The sequence below is a fragment of the Pungitius pungitius genome, chromosome 7 (genome assembly GCF_949316345.1).
Source record: "Pungitius pungitius chromosome 7, fPunPun2.1, whole genome shotgun sequence".
Taxonomy (NCBI): domain Eukaryota; kingdom Metazoa; phylum Chordata; class Actinopteri; order Perciformes; family Gasterosteidae; genus Pungitius; species Pungitius pungitius.
Window position 1 is genome coordinate 7,997,874 of NC_084906.1, and position 24,445 is coordinate 8,022,318.

The 24,445-nt window shown below is 40.3% G+C and overlaps 1 protein-coding gene across 1 annotated transcript; it reads left to right on the forward strand.

Moving 5' to 3' along the window:
• On the forward strand, positions 1-24,407 carry slc1a7b (solute carrier family 1 member 7b). The gene is made up of 11 exons (XM_037470028.2): positions 1-319; positions 11,538-11,617; positions 14,621-14,836; positions 17,515-17,557; positions 17,644-17,875; positions 17,969-18,068; positions 18,352-18,585; positions 19,272-19,466; positions 21,903-22,037; positions 22,172-22,271; positions 22,594-24,407. Exons 1-11 carry the CDS (start codon positions 185-187, stop codon positions 22,852-22,854), a joined length of 1,731 nt encoding a protein of 576 aa, XP_037325925.2. The 5' UTR covers positions 1-184; the 3' UTR covers positions 22,855-24,407.
• The last annotated feature ends 38 nt before the right edge of the window (positions 24,408-24,445 follow it).

Sequence of the window (24,445 nt, forward strand, 5' to 3'; positions counted from 1 at the left end):
AACCAGAGGGATGCTGAGGCTGAAGGTCCAATAAAACACCACAGAAGACTGGATATTTCTTCAGTTGTTGTTGTTCTTTTTTATTATTTTTTTTGCTCAGGTTTTCATCATCACACAGGGATTTTAGGCTTTGGGTCAGAAACATTTATGGGCCGCAGATAGGACGCAGGACAGCTGACTCGAGATGGCTTTGGATGCAGTGTGGTTGAGGGTGAAGAACGTCTGCAAACAGAATGGGCTCCTCATCATGTCGGTGCTGGCTGTGGTCATTGGGTGTCTTTTGGGATTCTTCCTGAGGACGCGACGCCTCACAGAGCAGGTCGGTTGGTCTCCTCCCCTTGACCCAGTATGACGTCATGCAAGCAGATGTGGATCTTTAATCAATGTGGAGCCCCACGCATAGTTCTTCAGTTGAGTTTATCCATTTAATGCCACTTCTGCTCCAATACATTTCAGATGAAAAATACTTTTTCCTGCAGCACTGCATTTATGAGATTAATATTTTACATAAAGGGTGCAGACCTTAAGATTTCACCTTTTCATCTGTTTGAGAACCTTTTGTGTCTTTTATGTCTTTTACTGGAAGTTTCAACAGGTAAATAATGCCTCTAACCTTCTTTCATGCTTTCACTTAAATAACAGTTAGAGGCAACTGTAGTTCAAAATCTAAAAATACTTCACAAAAAACAGCAAAGATGCGAGAAAAGTGAAAAATAGCAAAGAAAAAAAACATTTGTGCAGCAGAATGTTATCTGCCCCATTAATCATGTCCATTAATCATGTACTATGCTCCTCCACTGTTCATGGGGGGCTCCAAGGTGGAGCCCCCCATGAACAGTGGAGGAGCATAGTACATACCACATCACTTTACCCGACATCATAGCTGGCATTAAACAAATAATCATTGTGTAAATGTGTTTGGAAGGGGAACATTCAGGAAGTACATCATTTCAATTCATTTCACACTGTGGAAATAGAATTTTACATTTAGGTAATATATTGTCATGTTCAGTGTTATGAATTACTTAAAAATGCTTGTATATACTTAATATTTTCCACCAATTAAAGTTCATATCACAGCAATCTATATCTATTAATAACAAATTCTTAGAAAAACAAGATCTAATGGTTTACATTAGATGGATGATAATCAATTATAAGAAAACAAAACAAGCCAAATATTGTTAAGACCTTCATTATAGCCAGGTGGCGGAGGCTAGTTTGCCTATGGCCACTGCCTACCTAGAAATACCCTTGAGCACAGCAGTTTATAAGCGTAAAAGGGAAACTTCCAAAGGTACATTATTCTGTACAGCAAGCTAAGTGGTTACATCCAGAACGACAACTTAGCCAAGTGTTGTGAGCAGTGTTACCAGTCTCCCTCAGACCTTTGAGATGAGCAGAAGTAGACAAGGTGAGTTTAGCTCCAGTTGGAGGCTCATGCAGTGTAGTGTGTTGTGTGAAAACAGCAATGCACAAAACTAAGCTACAAACCAAACCAACCAGCAAAGAGTCAACACACAGAAGCTCATACGTGACACGGCCATGGCACGTTGCTCCAAATACATCCCAGCAGCTTTGTGGAGGGGTTCCAAAAACAAAATGTAGCCTTTTCTAAACCCATCACCCCCTCCGCCTAAAGCTCTGTCATATTCCGAAAAAGGTCTAAAAATAGCCTATGACTCTCACAATAGGGGATTACAATCCAATCAATGAAATGAGTACCTGTCTGTATGATGGCGAAGTACACATGATCGAGGCACAGACCTTTATGTTTCAGACAATTTATATAGAGGCCTGATCCCTTTGTGTTTTAGGGTGGGATGGAGAGAGAGTAGTGCATGTGTGTGTATGTGTGCGTGCGTGTGTGCGTGTGTGTGTGTGTGTGTATGTGTGTGTTTGCATGTATGTGTGTGTTTGCAGACAAAGGGTAAGTTTAACAAAAAAAAACTGAATATGAATTGAAAAATGAAACAACCTGCTGAACAGTTTCCGCACAAAAACAGGAATATTCGGATTAATCTATGACATAAATCAGGATTACAGTAGTGCGTCGGCAGAATCAAATGCAAATTTCCCGGTCAGAAAAAATCAGTTTAATTATTACTTCAATTGAAAACCAGAGTTATCTATGTTTTGTTGCAACACAACATGAATATAAAAAGTAGTTTTTATTAAAAAGCAGTTGAAATGGACCTCATTAGTGTACTCAAATAAATGAGCAGTGACAAACCACTTCTATTACTAAGTTTGCAAAACTCCTGGTGTGCATCATTCTGTAAACCTTTCCCAAATCACAAGGCCAAAACTCCTTTGACAAGTAAATCATAAGACCAAAAGATTCAAGCGGAAGAGTAAGACAAACTAAAACAAACAGCTGTTGAAGTGCAGGAGTATGGAAGTAAATCTGTGTCATCGGGGGTTGAAATAAAAAGGTGATTGAATTTCTAGCACTGAATATCTATGTTTTGAAATAATGTATCTGAATGTTTTTCAACATTCAAATACTGCAAAAAATTAAACCTAAAAAAAATCACTGTTAAAATATTCAGCCGCAAAAGAAATCACGGATCTCAGCATCATTAAATGAATTCAAAGCTAGAACAGGCGTATTCTGAGTGGCTGTACGCTCTCATTTAACTTCCGCTTAGTTCATGTCCAATACAGTCTGTTAATGTACAAATGTCAGCTGTCTATTACGGAATCTTACAGACACAAACCACACTGATGACATGAAGAAGAGTTAAAGCCCCGTTATTATTGGACATGGCTACAATCCGAAGCCGAAGGTGTTTTGGGTGCTCGCTCCTTTAGCTTGACGCACGCTCCTGATCTTGAATCTAGAATGATTGCTCTTCCTTAGTGTCCCGGATGTTGGTGTCTCACGGCTGAATTTTTGCGGCTGAATATTTTAACAGTATTTTTTTATAGGTTGAATTTTTTGCAGTATTTTAATGTTGAAAAACATTCAGATACATTATTTCAACCCACAAATATTCAGTGCTAGAAATTCAATCACCTTTTTATTTCACCCCCCGATGACACAGATTTACTTCCATACAGGAGGACTTGGCAGAAACAGACTAGACAAAGAAAGCATTCTGTCCTTTATTCCTTTATATGGCATAAGATGAGGGAGCTTTACAATTCCATAGATGTTTCTATCAAATTGTAAAGCTGCCTGCTATCAGTACACTAACTATTTGGCATTTTGCATGACATTAGTAACTAGGTGGTCATTTTCAAGCATTTCCAGAAGAGCCACTGACTATTCTATTTCAGACTAATATATTTTTTTAATTTTTCATAAATCGTGTTGTATAAACAAATCCTTGTAAAGTTTGGTGTTTGTGTAACTGGGGAGAATTATTATTATTATAATCAATCTATGACAAAAGGATCTTTGTATTGGGAGAATGCATTTTGAACACACTACAGGTGAAAAGGAAACTTACTGGGAAGCTTCCCAAATTGATTAATATCATTAGGACAATTATATTTAGTGTCACATCTTAAGCTCCAAAAATCCACATCCTACATTTGACTTGTTGCGAGTCATTTTTAGATCAACAAAAGCTGTCTCTTTCAAACAATGTGCGCCCAGTTTGTAAAACAAACTCCCTCAAAGAGAGTCACCAATGACACATATCTTTCTCCAATAACAGAGTTCTCCTTTAAGACAATGTTGTTTGGGATTCCACAGTGCTTGACTAATGCTAGTCGGAAGAGCATCCAATTCATGTTTTATTTTGTGAAAGCTAATACCTAATCGTTATAAGGTATTTTTAGAATTCTGCCAAAGTAACTGAATGTCTCAGCATGTTATTGAAAAGTTGGACCAGATTTATGCTTTAACAGAATCCAAACAACACGTTTGCAAAGATTATTGGATTGTTGTGGATGTTCTCCCTCAGCAACCAGAAAAGATTTCTTTGTGCTTTTCTGTCCCACCTGAAGTAGTTATTTGCTAAAAGGCGCATTAGCAGACCAATTAAATCTGAACGGTAGGAAACCAGTAGTGGTGCTTGAGATTCAAAAAAGTTCTATCCTGTTTCAGTGGAAAAGTTTTCTATACTTGTTCTGCTCAAGCTGACCTTGTAAAAGAAGCGTGATATGTGTGTTGTATTCTGTTCGACACACAACAGAAGCAGTGGCGTATCCAGAACATTTTTACTGGGGTGGCCAAGATGGGACACAAAGCTAGTGTGGGGTGGCCATGGTAGACGGCGCTGTCCCCATTTAAGCAGCAGTTTAACAGAACCTATATACAATCCGTTACATATACATAAACTATTGTAACAAAAACCAAACAAATCTTAACTCCAAACAAAGTATATACTATGAAGTAATGTTATGTAAACCTTTAAACTCTCATGAACAATAGAGGATTCTAATAATAGTAACAAAGTGCAATAGAGGTAGCTAGTTCTTGCTTTTGCTCATTCTGCTGCTTGAAAATGCTTTCACATAGGGCCAAGACCACAAGACAAGACTTAAAGTCCAATGCAATGCAACCAGACCAAATATAACTAAAGGGTTAAGGTGCTTCTTCATAATGTAACTTGTGCAAATTGTACATAAACAGTTGTAACATAAACCAAGCAAACCTTAACAACACAGAAACAAGACCATTAGACAAATTCAGGGTTCATCCATCTTATCAGATGAATTTGCCTGTTTTGGTGATTGGTAGCAAAAAGTTTAATAAATTTGTCCATGTCAAGTGACTTTGCTCTTCTAGCCTCAATGCTGAGAGCACCCAGGTTGCTCAGTCTGTCATCTGTGCAAATGGGTCTTGATGAGTTTAAGAGCTGAGAAGCTGCGCTCACATGCAGCACTGCCTACCGGGAGGGCTATGGCTATCTTGCACAGACGAAAAAGCTTGTGAAAAACATCCTTATGAGGTTCAAGGAACACTGCAAGTTCAACAATACCGGACAAGTTCGGCATTCCACTTTGCTGTTTCCTTTGCAAAAGCCTCCTTGTCTGGTGGAGTTCATGACTGAGATCTTCAGAGTCACTTTCATAAATTTCTCCCAGGTGGAAGACTGCTTCCTCTTGAAGGAAACATCTGCTTTTGGGGTCCAAAGCTTGTATTCATCTCATTATTTCACAATTGTCTTTGGAGAAGCGCCTGTCTAACTCTCTAAGTATGGTGTCCACAATGGGGTAGAAGATTGTCCTCCTAAAGGAATCCTTGTCACCATTGTTACATCTGCGCTGACCCAATGTAGAGGTTATGACAGACCCACCAAGTCAGGAATTTGAATGCAATTTGCTCTCCCTCTGCCTATTTAAACGTCTAAAAATACTGTGAAGATGAGCTAATTGATACAAACAAAAAGTCCTCTATCTCCAAGAGCAAAAAGTTTTTTAAACAGCCCTTAAATCACAGAGCAAATAAATGAGTTACAGCTTGTTCTTGTGTTATAGCTACTTAAATCTAGACTGTCACTTTGATATAATGGTTGATGGAAACTGAGATAATTCAAATAAATAATTTAACTATTTCATTTAAAACATGACGATGCTCCCCCCGCATGCTTCCCATTGGTTGCGTTTGTATTTTGCTGTTGAAATAACCCTGGCTTATTTCAATTGTTTGTGAACTAATGACGGCCGGTTGGAAAAATCTGAACATACAGCCTCATATTCTCCTTGGGAGTAGAGCCAACATTTGACTTCGCTAATACAGCTAACAGTAACCAGGACTAATAAACTAACAGGGCTAACAGCTGATGGACCTAAACACACTGCAGGACTAACAGGTCACAGGGCGCATTGAAGTGTCAACATTAGGAGTGAACAGTGAGCTGTGAGGAGCCTGTGCACACGCTGCACAGCTTAAAACAAGAGCATGTCTGCTGCATGAGACCTGCAAGTGAAAAGTGCACCTGTGACACTAGTAGCCTGAACAGGGGAAGATTGTCATTTGTATTTTTTTAAATTTGAAAGTTAAAAATTGAAAGTAGTAAATATGTTATACTATATAATCTGCTTGGATCCGTAGTTATTTGTGTACTTGCAACATATTCCCAATAAGGACAACTCCAATGGGTATTGAATTGTAGAGACATTATTTTGTCAAGTGGTTGGAAATGAGTAACACTTGCCATCATAGAATGGAGGATGGTTCTCTTGTTGGCACAGGGTGGCTGAAGTCAAAGTCCACTTTTGTCAAAGAGTTGTGTAGCCTCCACCTGAGACCCAATGCTCATTGGTCCTGAGTTGTATTGACTGTCAAATGTGCCTGAAAACCTCAAACATTCATCTCTCTGCATGACGCTGAAGTCCGTCACAGATTTATAACACGGATTACATAAGCAGAGACAGCATTAGTGGGTCTGACTTTAGCTTGTCTCCTACTGTCTTACTACCGTCTGTGATGGAAGATTTATTCAAATCATTTCAGGTAAAACCATACTGTCCAAATGCCACGTTTAACAAAAACATTAACATTAACATTAATACTTAAGTTAAATCTTAAAAGCAAATGCAGCAAAATGCACTCATCAGGCAGATTGGGCCATGCCAGTTTTATTGGGTTATTATTTTTGATGTATGATAAATATTTAAGGCGTAATCCTGCAATCTCTGCTTCCTATGTGGTTAGTTTAAACTGTAATAATGTGTTATACTTTATAAACTGGTCCAGCAAAACCAAATGCATAACATCTTAAAATTGACTGTATATAAATGTAGTCAAGTAAAACATATTTGGCCAGAAAAATGTATAAAATACTGCAATATTTAAATAGTCAATCGAGGTACTATTTCCTCCACATTGTGCTATGACGCTATACTTGAGTAAATGTACTCCCTTCCACCGGTAGCTACCACTCTGCTCTTTTACTTGTTTACGGTATTGGCTGATTTTAAAGGGCGCTTGTCTTCAAGTTTATTTACCAATGCATACCACAATGCTCCCTAAATCAGCAGCTTATGTATCTGGGCTCTATGATTGCTCTGATAGGCTGGACGGGGCTTGGCAAAAGGTCAATTGAGCACTGTGAGTTATTTAAACAATAATTCTACTTTCTTCTATATATTTTTTAATGTTCAATATTTAAATTCTTGGTAATTGTGTAACTTCTGTACCAGTGGTTTCATTTTGTTATATTCCAGTAGCTCATTTCATGCCACCATTTACCACCCAATACCCCTAAAACCCTAAAACACACACACGCAGGCCAACAACACACACACCGACCCACACGCATGTGTACAAGATGAGGAGACGAACCTGCTCTGGTGGCTGAGTGCTGATCCTGCTCTCATACAGGAAACTAAGCTCTCTCTGCTTAATGCCCAAAAGAAAAGCTCTTTAGCTGTCATTATGCTCCTGCTGTGCCCACCGTCAAACTCCCCTGACACCCCTAACCAAACACTCCCTTCATTCGCTCTATAAATGTATCAATGATCAGATCAATACTGCCCTCAACTTTGTAGACACTGTGGTTTCCTCTTTCTGATCCCACCTTGGTGGTGGTAAAGAAATCAAACTGTAGGGTTACCTTACTTAATTCTAGCTTTTGTAATAAAATAAACAAAGACAGCTATAATATTGGAATTTGCGGCAGTTGGAGGTTTCCGGTTCAACAAAAAATTATCTAATTTTGATACATAGACCAAGGTGATGGATAGAGGAGAGTCCACCTGACATTGCTTGAGGACAAAGATCAACGCTGGAATCTGTGAGGTTTGATTTGGGACTTGAGCCTTACTTTCAACCAGAAAAACGTTATCTCAATGCAACAATGAAAGAAAGCTATAGGATGTCTTAAAGGCCCTTATTTGAATATGTACTCTTTATAACTGGCTTACTTAAAATCTCACTGGATTTAAGTTTAGACGTTTAGCGGGGCCATGCTGAGATTGACACAGATTTTCACCCAGTGGGTGCGAGTGTAGCCCTTCCCAAGAGCTGTTTACCAGGTGGACTCATCCACCTTTGTTTTATTCTTTGTAACTTATTTAGTTTCAGGGCTGTCGACTTTTTAATTTTTTTTGTAGTGAGAAAGTAAAAACTTTTAGCACTTTTTAACATCTAGGCCCTGACTTTGTTATTGTTCATGAGGTAAACCTTTTTTATGAACACATCGTATAGCATACCTTACAAAGAGAGAGCTCTACATACACACCCACTTTCTTTGCATATTCTGGTGGGCATACCAGCACGCCAGAGTTCTCATTGTGTATTTGGGACAACTCTTTGACTTAAGTCTCTCATTACCCTGATCAAAAGCACATACTAATCGATAATAAAACATAAGAACAGATGAGTTTAGCCTCCTCATCTGTTTATAATAAATGGTTAGGGCTGTTTGGCTTCAAAAACACAATTGTTTGACCGTATTTTGGACAATGCGATGGAAATATTTTGGCTACATACTTAGCTCTCTCATTATAGCTCTCTCATTATAGCTCTCTCATTAATGACTTGCACCAACATAACAGACATGCAGCTAGTAAAACAAAAGACAGGGAGAGGAGCTAAACTTTGGACTAGCAGATTTAGGGTGGTCAGCAGTAATATGGTCAAAGCCACATTGTAACACAGGTAGGTGAAATGCAGCCCTCTGATTGGCTGAGAGTGAGTCACGAGGGGTACATTATTAAACGATAATATACACTACAGTTGCTATTCACATTGACCCCAGCGTTCCATATCACTGGTTAGATTTCGTGCGGCCGTTAGCTGACATTTTAGCTTTTAGCTTTTGCGATTGGCGGAAAACCCCCCTGAAATCCTGCAAATAATCGTTTTAAGGCCATGCCTGCTTTCGCAAGGTGGACGTCATGAGCGATGTGAATGAATGAGATGGTGCGGGACCCAATGCCTTTTACATGCACTTACAGGGACTATTTTTCCTCTCGACTGATGAAATGCCATACAAAACGTTTGATGGCTACAACTATTTTGTGCTGAAAAGGCAGTTATTTATAATTTCTCTGGTAACCGTGTTATAAAAGCAATAAGGTACTTCCGGCAGTACTTTATCTTCAATAATGTAACAATGTTCGAGGGTTGCTGGCCCTCCGCTGCCTGTGGGCCTAACTACACCCTCGAACTGTTACATTATTGAAGATAAAGTACTGCCTCTCGTACCTTATTGCTTTAATAAACACAACTAAGCATCATTGTCTATCCCTAAAATTCCATCAAAAGTACATGGGAAAGGATATTTCTTACGAACTGTGACTTCTTTCGTCTTGGCCTTTCAAAGGAAGCAAACAGCATACTTATTTACTAGTGAGCTTCTTGTGCACAAGCACAGGCCTTTCTGCGATCTGTTTTTTAATTGGTTTTTGTGCTTATAGTTGGGCATACTGCCTTCCTACAGCGCAGTTACTATCGTAATCTTAATATCATTATACATGGAGCAGAAATCCACCCTAACCCATTAGATGTTTAACATTCATCAAGGTAACATAATGTATATGCTCGGTTGTTAATGCCCATGCATCCTAATGAAGCATGTGCATCAGCTGTTGTTCCAGCCATAGTTATCTGTAGGCAAAAACACTTTCCTCGACAATATATAGTTAATTTCCTGATAGAATTGAGCCATATGTTTGGCAAGTTTGTGAGATATCAGCATTCAAATCCTGAATGATATATATTCTGCAAGACGTATTATCTTGAATAAAGAAATTGATGAAGGCAAGAGTTTTTTTCCTCATTGTGATTGCACTCGTAGGGTGTATGGTGACATTAAGGTCAATAAATAAATTACCATTGTGGGTAAACTGTCTTGCTATGGGGGTGTCAAAACCAGCCCAGACCACATTTCTACATGAGTCAAGTTTTTCCTTCCATACAACAAAAAGTCCACCTGGCGTCCTCCGTGGGACTATTCCCATGCCCAGGTCAGCCTCCCTAGCCCTGTGAAAGTAATCATTGAAAGAGTCTCCTGTATATATATATATATATTATGTATTGTATTGTTCTCCCAAAGGTTTTAAACAACCATGCAGCGAGCTTCATCCCCTGCGCTTTGGTTCACATGCCGCCCATAACAATTCCATGACAAAAAGGGGATTATGAGTTAGCGGGGTAAGTGATTGCCCATAGCACCAGCAGGCAAACGCATTGCCCCCACAGCAAGTGCAGGCTTTGACCCGATAGCGCCCGTCCCGCCCAGCTCATAATAGACAAATGACCCTTCTGGCCAAAGCTCCGGAATAAACATTTCATCTCAATTCATTCAGTAGATCCTTATAGGGCTGACATGATAATCTTCATCAGTCCAGGGCACAAAAAAATGACCATCATAACCAAAAGTAACAATGTAGGCATAAATAAATGATTAATACGGTGTGTGACCCACCTTATTACTTTAATTTATTTATGCCTACATTGTTTACTTTCTTTCTACTACTATCTTTCATGTGGCACATTGGTTCACTTGGCAGCCAATGTAATTGCCCAACATCTTTCTCCCCATGAACTGTTGTCATTTCCAAAGAACGAGTATGCTTTAAAGTGCAGATATCCCCAAAACACAGTGAAACCCCAGAGACGAGTTGGGAGGGACTAAACGGGTGCACATCTGAGGTCTGGCTGCAGGCTGATGGAGCAGCACAGCTGGTGGAGAACAGCTGTTCAGAGCTGTGCCGGGTGGATGCCAGTGTTGGGTTAAGCCCAGCGGACACTGACACAAATACACACAAAGCCTGTGAGATCCGAATGCTTCCGCCAAACATGTCACCTAAAACTCTTGGGCCTTGGAAGCACGCCACGTGACTTTTAGATGCTGCTTTTCTTTTCAAGTTAGGGTTAGGTATGGATAGAGGATAATAATTGTTGTTTGGCTGTACAGTCACTTCGTCAGGACTCCTCGGCATGCCAACAATACTACTTGGTTATGTGTAAGTTGCACAACTGCTTTGTTCAATTTAGGTCAAACATGGAGTTTAAGGCTGAAACAAGTCTGTTTTTTATATGAGTAAGGTTGGCTATGTGCCTTAAGTAGTTTGGTTTTGGTTTCACAGAACAAAAGTAATCTTGTGGTCAAAACTCATTACCTTGTTTGACTCATCTATCTCCAGTCTATGTACAGGTGCACAGTACTACGGGACAAGCCATCCACATGTTGAAATGCCATGGAAATGTGGTTAGGTTCAAACAATTCCATGGCTCATTTGAATGTCAACAGATGACAGGTTTTTTACAAATAAAGTTTGTACTTTTTACTACTCGGTAGAGAGTAAAAAACGTTCTTCTCCTACCCTGGTCCATGTCGATCCTTTCTTAGTTTGCAATATTTACAGTCAGGATGTAAACAGAATGTAAACATTAGTGTCTGTCTTTACCTCCTTTTCGAAATTTAAAAAATCAGCAATTTTGTCTGTCACATAACTTTATTGTTGTTGTGGTCTCTTGCCTCCTCATTGCCAGTTTTCAGTCTTTTACTGGAGACGCTTCATGCTTCCTTCTTCTTGTTCAATTACTCTTTGAACAACAGTTCCTTTTGTTTCGCTGCTACTCTTCAAATGACCTGCAACTATAATTTCGTCTCCTCTCCTCCTGGCAGGAGGTGAAGTACTTCCAATTTCCCGGGGAGCTGCTAATGAGGATGTTGAAGATGCTGATTCTCCCCCTCGTTGTGTCCAGGTACGGGCGACTGTCTGCCGTTCATTATAATCCTCACACCATTAAGATGTCAAGTGCACAAAAAAAGTTGTAAAGTGTAAAAGTGTATAATATTGAATAATAAAATACATAAAAAACAGAAATTGTACCAAAATGAAAATCAAAATTACTTTTGAGCACGAGCTCAACCCTCCCTAAGTGCTTCCGACTTCCCCACTCGCCCACCAAGAGGACTTCTGATACTTTGGAGGCAGGAATGGAAGAACCAGTGACTGATGTCATTACATGTACAAAGTCATTATATGCACAAGGTCCAGAAGGCACGTAGGCCTCCACCTAGAAAGATGTCCACTACTGAATGGAGTCCAGTCAAAGAGCAGAATTGGTATTTCTCGATCTCTGGGAAGGATTCCTTTCCTTATAGCTAGCTGCTGTGTTGGATGGGTTCAGTATCTATTCATCGCTGTGTGTGTGTGTGACCTTCTGGTCCTGAATGAAAGCTGTGGAGGATTAAGCCTCTTTACATTGACGAGAGAAATCCCTCAAACCATTAACACTGATGTGATGCCAGCTTGGTTCTGTAATTACATTGCTCTCTATGTGGCTTCTGGTGGACCTTCTGGTGATAACTCTAAAGGTTAAATATGAATTTGAAGCGAGTCAAAGCACTCTTCTTCATAGGCCGCACAGTCATAGTGTCAGGCAGGCTGGTGCGAGGGCAAGGAGGGAGGACTCAGATGCGTATTAGAGTATTTGCTGAAAAATAAAAGGACTTTAATTGTCAAAAATCAAAATCGCTCCAACCAAAAAGGGGGGGAAGGAGGAGAAAACAAAACCAACAAAAAAAAACAGGGACCTGGACTTGAAAACACAAAAGACTTACTTGACATGGTCCAGAACGGTCGACATGTAATGACGCCACACAAGACAAGAGACTCACAGGGCTTAAATACACAAGGGAGGTGCAGGTGATTGAACACAGGTGGAAACGATCAGGCACGGCAGACAATTACGGGGGAAGACAAGACAAGGCAGGAAGTGAAGATACCCAGGAACACAAGAGACATGAAAACTACAAAATAAGACAAGAAGCAGACCCAAACCGTGACACATAGTGTGTGAATGATTCAAATGCGTTACCGAATGGATTTGAAGCAGCAGTTTAGCCCTAAAAATGTCCTAATGTTTTGCCTCCGGAGACAATAAGCAAATACAAATACCTCAATGCAATACCCTAAGAAAGCCAATTATCCCCTTGTTTTACTTTGAATGAAGTCTCATTTTGATCAGTCGGAAAGTGCCAGCCAAATGCTAGCATTTGTGTTATTTATGATATATATACAATGTTTGGAGCTTCTGGAAATGTCAAGATGTAGAGAGTTGCGCTGAAGAAGTTTGATGAATGAATAATACTAATAAATACCTAAAAAAGATATCTGCTTTGACAAATATGTGCAAAAATAACAAAAGAGCAGAGGTTAATTCCATAACGGCAAACAAACAAAGGGTTGACCTGTGCCAAAATAAAATACACAGTATGTCTTTAGAAGATGTTCATCTATAAAATTAGATTCCTCTGTTGCTGGCTCATGTTATCTCGATAACAGATATTCCTCATGCTAAAAGTGCTAAGTGCAAAACTATTCATTCAAATATTCATATTTGTTAGTGTATGTATTTGTTTGTGGATCACACTGCATTTGTGTGTGGGTTTTTTGAGACGCCCCTGATGTGACGAGCTCAACAAATCTTTTTAAAATGTAGCCAATCAGATGTCGCCCTCATTTTCAACCCATCACATCCCTTCCAATCAATGCTACCAGCGGCGGGTCCGAGGTCAGCAAACAATGGCGTCTGTTAGTGGCGGCGCACCCACAAGATCAGTTTGATAATTCCCTGTAGAGGCTTTGACAATTTGGCTGTTAGTGCCACTTCTGGACAAGAATATGAAGACATTTGTGAGAGAGGTGGCCTACAGTAGCCCTACTGAACATAATTGAATATCTTTAACATTTTTAGAAGGAAATAGGAAATTCAAACAGCTTGTCATGTTGAAAGATCCGGGAGGTAATGGCCCCTCCTTTTTTTTGAGGTTGTTACATAAAAAGGAATAATTACAACCAAGGTTATAATATCAAGATTACAAATACCATCCACCAAAAGGTTAGTGTTTCATGGTCTCCACCTTGTCTGAAAATGTCAGCAATTTCTGAGAGTTCTTACAAAGTTTTGAAAAGCACAAGTAGGGAGGCAGTGATATGGATTTAAGTATCAAGAGAGGATATGTATAAGAGAGTTACTCTGTACAATGAAATTCTTATTTTGCTATGCCCTCCTTCTACATAGCATCAGATCTAAAAGAGAGAGAGAAAAATAAATATGTGCTCACACTGAAGAGCAAAATATATAAATATATGCATTAGGCATTCGCTAAAGTGCACCCTGCACCATTAAAGTGGCACAGAAGTGCACCATTTTATGATAAAAACAACGAATTCAAAAACTGTCCAAATGTTGTTACAGATGGAATGGACAAGTTCATTGCTTGGTTTGGAGGACACATCGACACTTTGTTACATCGAAGAAAGCAGCACTGTCATAGCCAGGAATGTCTGGCTGATATTCACTTTAAAGTCACTTTTGAACAATACAGCGAATTATGTATGTTCGGTGGTCAATGTATTACATTACATTACATTTAGCTGATGCTTTTATTTTACAATAAGTGCATTTCAACCGTAGGTAGATATATACATACATTGACGTTGGAAACAAATGTTGCCAAAACAATTTCACCAAAAGATATTTGAATGCTCTGAAAATTCCAGAAAATTGACCTTATGGTGAGATGTTTTTTTTCCATAAGAATATGCAGGTTATTTCAGTGCTAGGTCTTAGTTTAGTCCAACGACGCAAAAAATCGTTGTTGCCAATCTGCTGAATAGTTGACGTGTTGAAGACATGTGGGTTTACACCTCACAAGAAGTAAAGAGCAGGCCTAAACCAATATTGTTCTTCCCCCAGTTTGATGTCAGGACTGGCAGCCCTCGACGCCAAGTGTTCCAGTCGGCTCGGTCTGATCACAGTGTCCTATTACCTGTGGACCACCTTTGTTGCCGTGGTAGTGGGAATCATCATGGTCTCCATCATCCACCCGGGCGGTGCAGCCCAGAAAGAGGACTCTGAGGATAGCGGCAAGCCTATCATGAGTTCAGCAGATGCTCTGCTGGACCTCATCCGGTAGGATCGGCATAACCGCCATCTGACTGTACACGTGCACCCCACCAACAACCGATTCCTCATTCATGATGGCAACATATGCAAGCAATGGTCAAAGCATGGCAATTACATTGGGCTTTGTGTCAGACTTAAATGGTAAAAAATGGAGTGCACGCTGTTCCGCTCTGTGAAATGTTTTTTAAAGTGGTCCTTGTGAAATGTAAGATGTCATGGGGGTGCCATTAATAAATGGCTACACGAGGGTCATTAGTCTGTACCTTCACACCCTGGGCAATTAACAAACGGGGCTTGGGAGGGCTGCAGTGAGCTACAGGGGCAGCAGACTTTGAAAAAAACTGCCGCTGAAAGCTTCACACTGATTATTTCTGTTCTGCGAGGGGTTTGTCTTGTTGCAGTGAATTCTGAAGAGGAGGACATAGAGAAGGCGGCCAAAGGGATGCGATACAGATTGATCTTTAGTGTGCACATAGATACACAGTTCAGAACACATGGGTATATGTATGCGGACGCACTGATTATTCAGTGCTGATTATGAGTCCAAATAAGTGCTGGAGAGGACATGAAGAAAAAGGTTCAGGGATGTTAGTGGAATTATTTTAGCTGTTATAGCTTTAGTATTGAGCTTCTCTTTAAAAATGTAAACTTCAGCCCCCCTGCGACCCTTTGAAGATAAGCGGTATAGTAGTTGACTGACTGATGACGGACAGCAGAAGACACCCAAACTTTAGTTGTTTGTATTGATCCACCCATAGGCATCAAATATGGATGGACACCGTCTCATTTCCCGCATGAGATTTTTCATTGCGAGTAAGAAGCTGTAAAGTAGTGAATGTGGGGCAGCGTATCGAGGTCCCGCCCAAACATGGGCCTGAACCAATCACGTTCACCTAGCACCACCAAAGTAGCTGCCTGGGAATTCCTGCTCAATTTATTAATTGTCTCTTACACTCCACATGGTCAGTTTTGTTGTGCTGGTTTCCCTCACAGATTACTACGGATGAATGCTGATGACATCATCAGGGTTAGTTGTTGTTTAGTTCCCTACAAGAAGAACAACATACAACTGTCTCACAGGAAATATTGTGCTCTTTGTGAAATGTAAACTGTATGAGGTGAGTTGGGCTTCATCATGGCCGAATATGTGGATGAGGTTTGGCCCTATAATAAATAACCAAGTTACAGCACAACAAACGGGTTTCATTAGAAGTGTAAAACGTAAATTCCTATATGTTTTACAGACAGCATGTTCTGAAATAAGGTGTTAGACAAACAGCACAGTGCTGTGGTGTAGTTCAACAAATGCTATGTGGAAAACAATATGACATAAATAATGTTATATTCTTTGATGTCCATGATGTATGCGCCCAGTACTGCAGACAGGAAACCGTATCTGTGAGCTCATCTGTGTTATACCATTTTAGCTAAGAAATATTCTGTTCTGTTCATGAATAAACAATGAACAATATTGGAATAAATTGGTACTGTGTACAAGATGGCACACAATAATCAGGCCTAATTGATTATAAACGTCAAACTAAACTGGAGTAATAACCCCTCACCAAAGCAAATTTTTCCGACAATTTTTAATTTTATCCAGAGACAGGATTAAACAAAATTTGTTGTTTCAAGCTTTTCAGTTCTCGTATCCTGGGATGACTTCATTGTTGACTAAAAACATGTATCCTTCTTTATATGAGATGTTGCCCAGTTTGTCAGACCCAGCATCAGTACCCAGGACAATTAACAGTAGTCATACATTGTGCCTCTGCAGGTCTAATCCCAGCATGTCATTTCATGCTGTTGGTGGAGCTATGGGGGGATTCTAAGTCAAGGAGACTAATTAGAGAGCAAGGCTGAATAGGAAGGCTGAAAAGGATCAGTATGAGATCTTAAGACTACACAGAGTATAAAAGTCAGTATGAACTCGTAACAATGGGACTGGCTCCAAACTGTTGGCAAGACCAATCTGCAGTCAATATTTTACTTTTTTTACCGTGGGTCTCTGTTGTTAAAAAGAAAAGAATCTAATTCATTTAAAAAAGGGAAGTTTCTTTGCAGATCCCCTTTCGATCCAGCTGTAAGGTAAACATGTAATCAGCCACAACAATAGGAGAAGTTCAAGATCGTAGTACGTATAAGGCATGGAATGGCAGTTGTGTTCTCCTTGCATTTCGGGTTTTAAAAGACATCCGGCTTAGTCACCAGAGTTCATCAAATGCTTCCTTGGATCGAAACAAAGTTCTTCCGCTGACTGTTTTCAGTCTTCCATCCAGATTCAGAAATAGCAAGATATTTATTTCAGCAGGAATTGGTTTGTTAAAACAGGGGGTGCTGTAGGGGAGGGTTATACATTATATTTATTATCTATTTTTCAAATGTTGGAGTCACAACAGAACAGTTACTTTGTCTTTGTTGTTTGTCATCTCTATAATTGTGAATAATTAAATCTCCTGCCCCAATCCTCCTTTAAACGAGAGGGAAGCTGCATTTGTCGTACTTACAGCCTCCTGCTCTTTATTATGTCAGTTTGCCCTGAAAACTGCGGTGATTCATTTGAAGCATATATAATAACATATAATGTTAATTATAATAGACTAGCATACTAATGTTAAAACGTATTAACCTAATGGAAAAAAGGAATCCAATGGTTTTAATATATGTGCATCTTTCCCTCACAGCAACATGTTCCCGTCTAACTTGGTCCAGGCCACATTTCAGCAGGTGAGACAAACATGGCGCATCACACGTCGCTTTAAAACACAAGTTTTAGGTCTCTTTCTGATTTTGTTTCTAATCCCTGGCAACAGTATCGAACAAGCAGCGAGTACACTTTGATACCCAAGCCAACGGTGAGTCAGGCCCAATCAGAGTCCACCACGCGACGAGCGCTCATTTACGGCATCCAGGACGATAATGGAACCGACGTCCAGAACTTTGCCCTTGACCTGACTCCACCTCCTGATGTGCTCGTACGCATTCGGGAAGGAACGAGCGACGGAATGAACGTCCTTGGAATTGTTATATTTTCTGCTACCATGGGTAAAATGGGTGGGGGCTCCAGGCAGAATTCATCCGACCCAAATTATATGCTTCAGTCCATCATTTTAACAATGGTGTCGTTTATTTCCACAGGAATCATGTTGGGAAGAATGGGACCAAATGGCAGCGCCTTGGTGAACTTCTGCCAGAGCCTGAATGAGGCCGTCCTTAGAATTGTTGCTATTGTTATATGGTAATACGACACCTGAACATACTTTGATTCAGATGAAGGAAAGGATGGACCATGTTTTCATATTGTCATGCTCAGGGCTTAAATCACCTCATAACTTTAATGAGCCACCACAGCTGCCGCGGCAGCGCCAACCACCTCTGATACCAAAAGATCATCCCAACATTACTGTCAACCCTGAATCCATGCAAACCATCTAATAGAGAGCATTTCTGCAGAGCGGTCTATAGATGAGCAAATCTTGGTGTACCATTACATCCCTTTTAACTTCTCCTCGTCCTGGCAGGTACTTCCCATTCGGCATCGTGTTCCTTGTGGCCGGTAAGATCCTGGAGATGAGTGACCCCTCAGCCATGGGGAAAAAGCTGGGTTTCTACGCCGTTACCGTGGTGTTTGGTCTGGTGTTGCACGGCTTGTTCATCCTGCCTTCCATGTACTTCTTCATCACCAAAAAGAGCCCCATCGTTTATATACGGGGAATCTTGCAGGCCCTACTCATTGCTCTGGCGACTTCTTCCAGGTAAGGGAAATGACTACAAGGAGAACAAACTTTAGTAAATTAGTTTTTGTTTTTAGTGAGCTAAGGAAACATCTGGTGTGTGGGAGGAGATGGAAATTCAAAGGAGCATTCCACACATTTAATTAGACTGCCGCCCATCCATCTGCATGCACATTTTGTTGATATTTTGGACAGCTTCTCTATACCAGACGTCCAGTGAATTTAGCAAACACTGATAGTGATCAGGCATGTTGTGTCTGATTCACATTAGCGGACAACATTTTTGCTGTGGTAGACTTTAGAGTATTTTCCTTTTCTATCGACATAGAGAAACACAGGAAAGCCACAAACTGAAAACCTCGAAGCCAACAGCTTTATTTGGAAAGGGCTCCTTGGCAATGAGGGTTGTGTAATTTTATAATGATTTAGTTTTGGCATGGTCCATTAAATGTTGAGCAATCAATCCTTGTTGAAGCCAGCTGTAGAGGGCAGTGTGCATGGAGATTCACCAAGTTCTTTATTCACTTTGTAGAAGTATGACCTGCATCCTGAATGTCTTATAAGAGTTCCTGCTGTTTCTCATACCACAGCAAACAAATAGACACCACTTTCCCACGCCACACATGCCCAGAACAAATAATGACTTTGTTATGTAATGGTCTTTCTTGTTTTGCCTGACGGTTGACAGAGTTCTCTGTCTTCCTCAGTTCTGCCACATTGCCTATAACCTTCAAGTGCCTCTTAGAGAACAACCACATTGACCGCCGCATCATCCGCTTCGTGCTCCCCGTGGGCGCCACCATCAACATGGATGGCACCGCTCTCTACGAGGCCGTGGCGGCAATATTTATCGCACAAGTTAACAATTACGAGCTGGACTTTGGCCAGATCATCACCATCAGGTCAGTGGATCGTGCCGTATACCAGCTGTTCCTCTAAGCTCATTAATGCGGGGAAGATATTATTGGGATGTTAAATCAATATCAAGGTCATTAAATCCTTTAAACTGGTGAGCAGATATACATTTTGCATAATGTATTACTTTTTCAAATGTGCACAATACACTGATTAGTTGCAGCACAAATGTATGTACAACTGACTCAATGCTAGTTTTAAACATGGCGGATGAGAAGAAGGGCGAGGAAATACAAGGTTGATGCATCTCAGGGTCCTTCGTGTTCAGGACACGCTGTTTTATAAGCATCTATGAAGACTTTCAGCAAGATTCTTTTATCAAGCAATCCACGTAAGCACAGTCAAAACGGTTGGCCTTGTTTCAGAAACAGCACTTTGCTTAAAGCTCATTGATGTGTTAAGAAGGCTTTTTGGATTTTTGAAGTACGGATGGTAGGTATTTTAACCCTAACACTGATAAATTCATAGGCCAAATGACAGACAACCCATGTTGCACATGGCCCAAGATTAAAGGCAGGCTCCACTCCGGAGTCAAGGAGTGAGGCTCATTGTGTTACACGTTGTCCTACATAATAAAAATACTGCTTATGTCCGTCCTCTTCTAGAAGACATGAACAACAAAAACGGGGAATCAACCTTAAACCAGGTCTAGTGTAGAAGTTATCCTCAGTGGACACAATATTGTATTGATGTTGGTCGTCTTTGTTTGCTTTGTTTTTGTTGGGGTGTTATAAACGCGATAACGTAGCAATCGATTAATGCTGACAATGACTCAATTATGCGTTAACAGGATTTTTTTTGCATTGAGAGGAGCTTAACACTGCTGCGCACATTAACCATGAAAATGGAGAAAGGTTTTTGTTTAAAATCTCTACCAGACGGCAGAGTCGGTAAACGAAAAGCTATTTGTAACCACTGCAAACAGGAAGCACCACCAAAGTACTACTAACCTGAAGTACTACAACCTTGCGTTGATGCAGCCCACTATCTACCCAAATAACCAGGAGAGCTGAGTGTTTTTTTCTTGAACTGAGATTCAAGGAAATCCACAGTATTTACAGATTAAAACATTATTTCTTTGTGCTAAACCACTTTACTTCACTTCAACAGGGACCCTTTCTGCTGACCATATGCCACATTAAGCATTATGCTGTTCTTTGATAAAAGACTAATGTTCATTCTGGTACCTCTTCAGAAAAAAGAAGAAAACAGTTTCAGACACTGTATGTGAACTTGCCGTTGCAATTGCCTCTTATATTGCTCTGATAACATTACTTTAAAATAAAAGCATGTGATTTAAATGTATTAATGGATTTTGCACATAAATCACAGAAAAACAGGCTATGAATCAAGTTAAATTTTTTCATCTTTTCCCAGCACTAGTAACAAAATAAAATGTGTCAATATCCCCTCTACTTGCAACTATAGAGTTTTCTATATAATTCAACATAGCAACTGTAGATATCCGCTTATCTCCCTCTGAAAAGCGCCATGTGGCCTCATTAAACCACCATCTCCAAGTAGCGGCACTGGCGGACCTCTGACCCCCCCCAGCCTTCTCTCCCCATAATGAGCACTGAGATCATCTCCTCCACAGCGTCTGGATCGCCACCAGATGTTAGATGTAACCCCACATACAATTCACTCTCCACACACTCTGTATATTATAGAGCTCGTCGTGTCCAGCAGAGAAGACGTAGTCTGGAGCTGAAGAGTTGCTATGGAGACATTGTTTGACTAATGACACCAGGCATCCTCTCTTCTATTCCTTTCCAAGAACAGACAAATAAGACATTACGTTGAGTCTGGAGTGTAAGGGCTCTACTTTCCCCTTCAAATTGAAAAATAAGATACTGCTGCAAGCAATGATGGACCGGCTGAGTGTGTGAGGATACAGATAGAAAAGGAGCCTTGTGGGTGGTTTTGTCCCCATATCAACAATTTGGTGTCATTGTAACCTCTTTCAAATAATTGTGATAATGGTTTTGTTTTTAGAAACTTCTGTTTGTTCCGTACGTATACTTGGTTATAGCAAATAAACCATGGTGAGGTAAACCCATGAACAATGGTTACCTACGATGTTCCTTACGATGACACTAAGTGGTCCAATGCACTCCATCCCTTGTTCCTATCCGTTTTAACTTGTTGAGCCTCCCCCCTCCATCACAGTCCCTTTTGGGTCTGTTTGGTATCTTCTTTTTTTCTGTATGATTTTTTAATTAAGGGTTTGAGATTTGTTTTTGTAAAAAAGAAAAGAAGTAGGATTACAAAGAGCATGTCCTTGTTATCTTTGTGTCTCAGTCTCTCCTGACATCCTGCGACAAGCAGCTGTTGAAGGTCCATTGCCATTATTATGTCTTCAGTTGTTACATTACATACAGCTCTCATGTTTACTAATGGACATCGGGTTTCTAAATCTCCAGTATCACAGCCACTGCGGCCAGTATCGGTGCAGCCGGGATTCCACAGGCTGGACTGGTCACCATGGTGATAGTGCTAACATCTGTTGGGTTGCCAACTGATGACATCACTCTCATCATTGCAGTAGATTGGGCATTGTAAGTAGCATGAGTGTCAGGACCAATAATATCACATGAGCCCCATCTTCTTCATCCCTCATTTTGGTCAAATATTCTACAAAAGAAATGGTTTAAGTTCAACTCATTCTCTTGAACGTCTTTGTCTTCTACAGAGACAGATTCCGCACCATGGTAAACGTAATGGGGGATGCTTTGGCAACAGGCATCATGGCACATATCTGCAGGAAAGACTTCATGAAGGAAGGCGACGGGGTGAGTTTTAATTTAAGCTTCCTTTCTCTGCAAAAAGAGAGATAACAGGGAGAGAGATTTGCACAATGTGACACAAACCTAATTTGTTATTGAAAACTTTGCTGTGAATATTACTTCCTTAAAGTGATAACTCCATATTCTGTATAGATTATCTACTCATATTTCTGTTTCATCAAATATTAAAGCTTCCCTTTAAGTCCGTGAAAGACGTGGAGGAAGGAATTACTTTTAATACTGAAAAAGGATACAACTTTATGTTCCTTACAGATATCAGCACTTTTTTCTTACACTTCCCTAATTCGCCTTTCTCGGCCACCCCCAGGTCCCTTTGATCTGTGAGCCTAAACCGGTGCTGAACACCCCCCTTCTGATGAACTGCCACAACAACAACGGCAACTACCGCCCCCCTTCTTCCGGGGTCAAACACGAGCTCGTCCCCTCCGACGTGGCCCGGCTGATGCAGCTGGAGGAGGGCGTCCGGCCGCCTTCCGAGAGGAAGGAGCCTCCGATTCCTCCGAGGCACCTGAAGAAGAGCAAAGAGCACTGCACCATTGACATGAATGGCCTTGAGACCAACGTATAGCCTCTTCCTGGAGGCGTCTGTGTGTGCAGACGGCTGAGCAAGGACACTCTTACACAAAGGAAGTAAAGCCCAGCCAGTCTCTTCTTCATGTGTTCATCTTATTGTTGTAGCGGACAAACTCATTGGTGACAACAAGTCCCGAAAAGAGAGAAAGCCTCTCTGTGGGGGAACCACGTAGCAGTAAAAAACTTTCTGATTCACACTGACAGTGGGATTCATAACACAGAGAGGACAACAATATGATTTTACACAGAAAACTTGTCCTCAGGGTGGACCTGCAGCACCTAAATCCTTGATTTTAGGTACATGAATTGATGGACTAACTTCCTATTTGATAACTACATTTTATATCATTTACGATTAGATTTTTATTAATAAAACAAGGGGTTTATATCATACGAGTGCAAGTAACCGTCTATATGTGTTATTATAAGAGTCAAGAAAAGGTTGCAAGTGTCTGGTTTTAGCTAAATGATGAGAAGGAAAAGTGAAATGTCGTATTGTTTAATTTTGCCTTAAAAAAGCTGGTGAAGCTTGGACAGAATGACAGGGGAAAAACAATCCAATATTTGAATTCCCCTTGTGGTCATGATATAACTGTGATACAAGGGACAACAGAAAGATTGGTTTGAACACTTCCTTCAATTAAACTTCCTTTGCAGCCTAAAGCAACCACCATTCAGCATGAGCTGAGTGCTCCTCGGGTGTTGGTGGAGGTGAATAAATATCACACGAACACATTAACTTATTTTGGATCTAACGTGTTAGTCAATAATGTGTTGATGCCATTCGGTTCAGGGTAACAAATTACTCCTGCTCACACTGGCCATGAACTGATTGCTCTCTGACAACTTTGTTGTGAGGCAGAAAAGAAACTGCCCTCCGTCATTGCATCATTCACTGTGCATTTGTTTAATGGGTGTCTTTATAGCGGAGATTTTCTAAGTGGGAGGAAATACCGCAGTTGTTGCTATAAATAGTTTAATAATGGAGGTGAAAAAAGGGGCATAATCTATAGTTATAGAAAGTAGAGCACAGAGCTTTCAGTCAATGTGTGTGATCTGGTTAAAGATATAGGTGAATTTGGACAGAAAACAGCAGCTTTAGGCTAATAGTTGGTTGAGGGTCTGTGCAGGCGTTGTGATGATGTGGTAATAGCACCACTAATCATAACCCCAGCAATGTTAACAGAGAGGGCTTTTAACATCATTTGACCCTGCAAACAAATTTATATTACCCCCAAAACAAGAAGAATATTATATTGTGACTTTTTTTGATTGGCATCACTTCACACCTGAATTAACTGCATTTAAAGACAATTCAGTTCAATACAGTTTTCATAAATCAGTTAGTAGTTTTCAATGCAGCCTTTACGTTACTTTAAGAGAGAAGAATATGTATTTTCTATTAGTTTATGTATTATTTATAATTCACCCAATACAAACCATAAATATTGTTGAGAAGATTGAGCTTTCTTCATTTGATTTGTCCATTGTTGACAACATACAAGACAAGTACTAGGCTCCTTAAATCTACACAACATGAGACTAAATCAAAGCATATGAACATTATTTCCGAAATAATTGTGTTG